This window comes from Tachysurus vachellii, chromosome 24, assembly GCF_030014155.1.
Source record: "Tachysurus vachellii isolate PV-2020 chromosome 24, HZAU_Pvac_v1, whole genome shotgun sequence".
Lineage (NCBI taxonomy): Eukaryota > Metazoa > Chordata > Actinopteri > Siluriformes > Bagridae > Tachysurus > Tachysurus vachellii.
Window position 1 is genome coordinate 15986315 of NC_083483.1, and position 7500 is coordinate 15993814.

The 7500-nt window shown below is 43.4% G+C and overlaps 1 protein-coding gene across 2 annotated transcripts in view; it reads left to right on the plus strand.

Annotated features, from left to right (window-relative positions):
- The window catches only part of b3gntl1 (UDP-GlcNAc:betaGal beta-1,3-N-acetylglucosaminyltransferase-like 1), a 17957-nt gene that overhangs the window by 5904 nt on the left and 4553 nt on the right, over positions 1–7500 (plus strand). Inside the window, exons 5-8 of one of the 2 annotated variants that reach the window (XM_060860513.1) lie at positions 541–606; positions 3424–3519; positions 5398–5493; positions 6805–6929. In XM_060860513.1, the coding sequence (XP_060716496.1) occupies positions 541–606; positions 3424–3519; positions 5398–5493; positions 6805–6929 (383 nt within the window). Of the gene's footprint in view, positions 1–540; positions 607–3423; positions 3520–3721; positions 4101–5397; positions 5494–6804; positions 6930–7500 lie in introns of those variants that run through there. The other variant, XM_060860514.1, reaches the window with a different exon arrangement.

Genomic DNA, 7500 nt, shown 5'->3' on the forward strand with positions numbered 1-7500 from the left:
GCTTAGTGGTTAGCACGTTCGCCTCACACCTCCAGGGTTGGGGGTTCGATTCCCACCTCCTCCTTGTGTGTGTGGAGTTTGCACATTCTCCCCGTGCCTCGGGGGTTTCCTCCGGGTACTCCAGTTTCCTCCCCCGGTCCAAAGACATGCATGGTAGGTTGATTGGCATCTCTGGAAAATTGTCCATAGTGTGTGATTGCGTAAGTGAATGAGAGTGTGTGTGTGTGTGCCCTGTGATGGGTTGGCACTCCGTACAGGGTGTATCCTGCCTTGATGCCCGATGACGCCTGAGATAGGCACAGGCTCCCCGTGACCCGAGGTAGTTCGGATAAGCGGTAGAAGATGAATGAGTGAGTGAGTGAGTGAGTGAAAATAAAAGGTATTCTGAAAAGGGACATTGTTTGAATTGAACAAATCACTTGTGTACAAACCATGTTAAAGTCTGTTGTTGTGTATGTACAGCTGTTCTAGACCGCTATAGAGTAAATGTGTTAATGTATGCATTAGTTTAAGATACTTCTGGTCGTGTGTGTGTTTCAGGATGACGTCATGATGCCCCAGAGAGTGAGACTGCAGTATGAAGCTGCTGTCCTGAACCCCAATACTGTGAGTTGTTCATAAATATACATGGATGGGTGGATGTGTAGATTGATGGATAAGTGAATGAATGGGCTAAGAGTTGGCTGGCTGTATGGATGGTTGGATGGATGGATGGATGGATGGATGGGTGAAGAGAGTGGATGGGTAGACGGATGGATGGATGGTAATGTAGTTGAATAAAATACCAGTGATAAGTACTTTTAAAACCTTTATAGAAAACCATTCTGAAATTTGTGCACTTTTTTATCTTAAACAACATTCTACATATAATCACCTCAGGAAGCTCAGAAACTTTACAACTATACAAAAAACCTTTTTAATATGACCAATGAACTGCTCAGCGGATCTAAAGGGTTAAATCATGGTTTTTCTAATGGCTAATGATTAACACCTGACTCAGAGCTCTCCGGAAGCTCATTAGATTTAAGTTGAACTAAACTTTACTTGTCTTTGTGCGTGTGTGTGTGTTTGTGTGTGTGTGTGTGTATTCGTCCCACATCCATGCCGTGTCAGCAGAACAGCTTGGTGAAAAGCCCTTGATTCTCTAAATTGTCTGGAATCTGGGGAACTTTCTGTGGTCGGGTTTTATGATGGTGCTCATTACCACCTCCAGCTATAATTCCATCCATTAAGAGAAAAGCAGAATGAAGAGACGGAATAACGAGTGTTGCTTTAAATGCCGCCTTGTAAGTGTTCTTCAGGACACCGTTCTAATCCTGCACAGATATGGAGCAGGCTGGTCTGAATTTTGACAGCATATCCTGATAAAAAAAAAGATTTCATCAAAGGTTCTTCCTGTCTGTTCTAATAGGAGAAAAAACCTCTCGTGTTTTCTCATTGTATAGAACCTCAGACTGAAGAACTCTATAGATATACAACAGTGTAATTAATGTTTAAACCGGGTGTTGAGCCTACACAGATATGGAGGACGAATCAGAAAACATGAGTAATGCTTGAATAGTTAATGTTTCTCCACTTCCTGAAAGCCTCTTTAAAGGTCTAGACACATTAAGGGTCCAAATTAAAGAGTATTGTTATAGAGGTAAAGATCGTATTTCTATATATAAGCAATATATAGAGCTTATCTGTGACTTCCTTCATTCATGCTGTATCCATCATGTTGTATAAAATCTTTGGCTTCATTATTTTAACTAAAGCCCTATTCGGACGGAATTAGTTTTACGTGGGGGTAAAGTAATTATTACCAGAGCTTCTCTGTGATTTTAGTCCCATCCGAATGTGCCATCTCGGTAATCATTACGGACAATGTCAGTAAAGATTACGGCGACTTTTACCTTCTGTAAAAAGGTCCGGAAAAATTACCTCAGGTAATACTAATCCCGTCCGAATAGACCCGCTGTAAATATGTACGGTAAAATTCCGTCATTTCCTGTTTAAAAGTTTTTGGCGCGTTTTGCAAGCATGGAGGCGCCATGTTGTCTGTTTGCGCACGTGATAACAGGAAGCAACGTCATATGCACATGACGACAAGGAGGTTACTGTGGTGCGTAAAGCGAGTTACCCCTCTCACTTCTGTTAGTTTTACTGAGATGTCTTGTCCAATGCAGATTGGCCAATTAATATTACAGACGTCCTGAGGTAAAATTGCATTACTCCACGTCCCCACGTAAAACTAATCCTGAGCTTTTTACCTCAGGTTAGATCTATGTTTAGCCCTATTTGGACGGGATTAGTTTTACGTGGGGACGTGGAGTAATGCAATTTTACCCCAGGACATCTGTAATATTAATTGGCCAATTCGCATGGGACACGACATCTCAGTAAAACTAGCAGAAGTGGGAGGGGTAACTCGCTTTACGCACCACAGTAACCTTTTGTCGTCATGTGCGTATGACGTATCACGTAAAACTATTCCCGTCCGAATAGGGCTAATGTCAGTAAAGATTACGGCGACTTTTACCTTCTGTAAAAAGGTCTGGAAAAATTACCTCATGTAATACTAATCTCGTCCGAATAGACCCGCTGTAAATATGTACAGTAAAATTCCGTCATTTCCTGTTTAAAAGTAGTTTTTAGCCCTATTCGGACAGGATTAGTTTTACGTGGGGACGTGGAGTAATGCAATTTTACCTCAGGACGTCTGTAATATTAATTGGCCAATTCGCACGGGACAAGACATCTCAGTAAAACTAGCAGAAGTGGGAGGGGTAACTCGCTTTACGCACCACAGTAACCTCCTTGTCGTCATGTGCGTATGACGTTGCTTCCTGTTATCACGTGCGCAAACAGACAACATGGCGCCTCCATGCTTGCAAAACGCGCCAAAAACTACTTTTAAACAGGAAATGACGGAATTTTACCGTACATATTTACAGCGGGTCTATTCGGACGGGATTAGTATTACCTGAGGTCATTTTTCCGGACCTTTTTACAGAAAGTAAAAGTCGCTGTAATCTTTACTGACATTGTCCGTAATGATTACCGAGATGGCACATTCGGACGGGACTAAAATCACAGTGAAGCTCTGGTAATAATTACTTTACCCCCACATTGCAAGCATGGAGGCGCCATGTTGTCTGTTTGCGCACGTGATAACAGGAAGCAACGTCATACGCACATGACGACAAGGAGGTTACTGTGGTGCGTAAAGCGAGTTACCCCTCTCACTTCTGCTAGTTTTACTGAGATGTCTTGTCCCGTGCGAATTGGCCAATTAATATTACAGACGTCCTGAGGTAAAATTGCATTACTCCACGTCCCCACGTAAAACTAATCCCGTCTGAATAGGGCTCAAGACAAACTGGGCAAGGAAAAAAAAGGTAAATGGGTAAAAGGGAAAACTATCGTTCTTGTGTGTTGTAGATTGTTGGTTGTCAGGTGAGGCGAATTCCAGAAGGTTCCACTGAGCGCTACACCAGGTGGATCAACACACTCAATCCAGAGCAACTGCTCACGCAGGTACACACACACACACGCACACACAAGCCTGCTGCCTTCAGAAGAACATTTTAAAAGAAATAGTTTACAGAATCACAAGTGAGTTAGTAGCCAAGAAGAAAAACGAAAACAATCCACTGAATTATTGTATTCATGAACAAAGAACACACCCTGATAATGAGAGCGAGCTGCGAATGAAACAAAAACACCTGCCAGAACTCTCAAAACAACACACACAGTCACACACACTCTTTCAGTGTGATTGTTGAGTGGGTGTTGTGTTTGATTTATTGCTATTTATCTTCAGGAAGTGCCGATGGTCACCTTTCATCTTCCTTTGCCATATTTTGAGTGTGCTTGCATCAGGATGTGTGTGTGTGTGTGTGAGGAAAAGGGTGCGTCATATTATGATTTGAGAGGTCGCGTGCCATGGAGTCAAAGGTCACTGGAAACAGGACGTGGACCTGGAGACTGCTGTTTCCAGACAGACACACACACACACACACACACACAGGATGTGTGGTACAGCTGTGTGTGGAGAATAAGCGAATACAGTGTTTAGTATGAGACATACGTGAGCCATGTGACAGCTGCTGTGTTCAGTGAGTAAAGGTTTTAATTTCTGTCAGACGGCTCATTAACAGCACGAGCAGAAATCAGGTCGTAATTTATGGCACAGTTCTGATGATCAGAAATAAAAACATCCACATGACACAACGGGTAGCAAACAAATATGTGTTAATGTGTGAAATTACTATCATCATGTAAAAGCCTGGCAGTAATAAATGCATTAGGAGTTAATATTAATGATGATAATGACGTGTGTCAGTTCACTGGTTCTGAGGTGAGAGACTTCACCTGGAACACACTTGGATTCATGGATCTTCTAAAGCTCTGTCAGGGTGGATGAGGAGCGTCTCTGTTCCAGTCATTAAGGCTCTCTATAGAGGTGTTCAGTGACGTTCAGGCTCAGGGCCCTCGGGGACAGTCCAGAGGCCACTCCTAGCTTATCTTGGCTGTGTTTGGGGGTCAATGTTTTGATCATCCTGAGCTGAGCTCCTGGGCTTTTTCTTCAGGTTCATCTTTTCCATGTTTTTGACAAAACTCCCAGTTGCTGCTGCTGAGAAAAAATCCCTGGAAATGGTTCAGCTGCCTGGTTTTCCTCCAGATGTAAGGTTTGGCATTCAGGCTGAAGAGTTCAGTTTTGGTTTCCTCAGACCATTGAAACTGTGGAATTAGCCACTCTGACATTTACGTGGAGAGCCGCAGAAGCTGTCGTTCCTTTAACAGGTTTGATTTCCTGATTAAAACTCAGAGACAGGAAGATCTACGGAGTTTAAAAAACAGTATACACACACACACACACACACACACACAGCTTCCAGAGGTCAACAGCTTTCACACATCAGCAGTTTCAAAACTGTGCTGCGTTAATAAAACCGTAACCGCAGCCACCACATTCTTTCGACTTCTTGAACATAAAGCTTCACTTTGACACTTTTAACCCTCTGTGTTCCACTGAGCTGGAAACATCTCTCACGTGTTTATTAAAGTCTGTTTAGATTCTGCTTCAATTAAATCCTGGGAACATTTGGTTTGGCAAAAGGCTAAAACCTGCTCTCTTTCACACACACGCACACACACGGTGAGAAATACGATACACTGTATCCCTGTAATAAGCTGAATTGCACAGTGGTCAGGATTCATCTGAAAAATATTAGCTATGGATATTTTATGACCTGGGAATTATTCATCAGCACATACCTTACAAAAGCCCTGTGTATCTGGAGGGTATTTCACTGTGTGTGTGTGTGTGTGTGTGTGTGTGTGTGTGTGTGTGTGTGTGTGTGTGTGTGTATAAAATTACATAACTATATGCAGGATCCTGTCACATTTCAGGTCTACACCTCTCACGGACCCACGGCCGTCATGCCGACGTGGTTCTGCTCGCGCCTTTGGTTCCAGAAAGTCGGCCCTTTTGATGAAGGAGGGAAGGTGAGTCTGAGGTTCAAATCCTTTTGTTCTGCACCGGGATCAGTTCTGGACTTGTTGGGAGAATTTCATCCAAAAAAGTTGCCGCAGGTCTTCAGAGGACACGTCGCTTTCTGCCACCATGATGCTGAACAAATGGCAGAACAAATGGGTGCTAAAGGGAATGTCTCCTCTGAATGCTCCTCCTCTGCAGAGACTCATCACTTAGATTAAAAGCCTGGCTGAAATCAGTGGAATATAAAAGACTAAGCAGTGAGATAGCATCTGTATCCGGAAGTCCCTCCATGATTACAGCATGATAGAAATCAAAGCTTTATTTCTACGCCGCTAACACCAAGAGGAAATGACTACACGGGTTTAATCATTAACTTTAGCGCTGTAGTTATAATGAAACCAGTTTTGAAATAAACATAAATGAAACTTACCCTCAACTTCCACAGCTGCTGCCTTTCTGGTGCCATGGAAGTGTTCATGATGTTAAGTCATTCTCCAATTTGTGTAGTTTAGTAAAAAAAAAAAAAAAAAAAAAAAAGGTGCCTCCAAAAACGTGTCTTTTCTTTGTGCTGTCAGAAAATGTGAAGCTCATCGGTTAAGTTTAAACCTTCACAAAGCTCGTGATAATGCTAGCGCTCATGAGTCGCAGAGGGGGAAGAGCCTAATGGTTAGAGAGTTTGACTCCTAACACTAAGGTCGTGGGTTTGAGTCCTAGGTCGGCAATACCACGACTAAGGTGCCCTTGAGCAAGGCCCCGAACCACCCCCAACTGCTCCCCAGGCGCCGCAGCATAAATGGCTGCCCACTGCCTCGGGTGTGTATTCATGGTGTGTGTGTGTTCACTGCTGTGTGTGTGCACTTTGGATGGGTTAAATGCAGAAAACAAATTCTGAGTATGGGTCACCGTACTTAGCCATACTGAAACGCAGCGTTAGCATGTGTTAACCTGCACTTCTGTAGCTCACCTAAACATACAGCTTGATATTCGCTTCACTCTGGATAAAAAAAAAACTTGCCCATAACGCAACCTGCTGCTGGTGAAGGAAATTGTTTTACTTCATTTCACTTCCGTATAAATCACAGTATTCGATGCCCCACCCCCAGGGAATGGATCTCTTTCATCCACAGTGCAGTCATGCCTGAGATCAGTTAAAGCAAAACCCCAGACTGTTGGGATCTGGACTGCCCCAGGTTCCAAAAACAGCTTCACACTTGACCAACCGTATCAAATTCTCAATGCAAATACCCACAAGAGTGACACTGTATCAACCAATCAGAGCTTATTGTCCTTTCTCAAGCACCTCCCACTTTTTCCTTCAGGGGGTTCCAGAGGATTTGCTGTGGTTCTACCAGTGCCTTCGGCAGGGAGGGGGATTGATCAGAGTGGATGAGTGTCTGCTGATTTATCGCTACCATGAGCAGGCAGCAACACACTCTGTACTGGAGTAAGTATATACACACACACACACACACACACACACACACACAGAGCTAAATGGAGCTTGACACCAAGACCAAATGCCATCACAAGGAGACATTTAAACCCTCAGTCATGACCTCAACTGGAAAAGGTTCATGGTCAAGAGGCTTCTATTTTTCTGGCCTCCTCAGGGAATCTCTGACACTCGCCAAATGGAAGGTTGTGAATTTAAATCTCGGGACTGCAGACAGCCACTGTGTGGCCCTCAGCCAAGAGCTATAACCCTGAAGTGCTCAGCTCTGTGCTAGCTCGGCATTGTGCTCCACTGAATATCAATGTTGTACAAGCAATAAATTTAAACCTCCTAACCTGGAATGTCTAACCTCTGAATAACAAAGGGATAAAAAAATGGACTTCTGCTCATAAAGGTCTCCTGAAGCCCAGGTTTGGATCATGATGTTATATCGACTGTAATTAATACAGAAGTATTTAATGCTGTAACATTTAGCACTACACAACTGTGAGATCAGCCATATCACCTCAGACTGACACTGCTCTGACACTGGAGACTCCTTCCGTTAAATTATTTCAGAGAG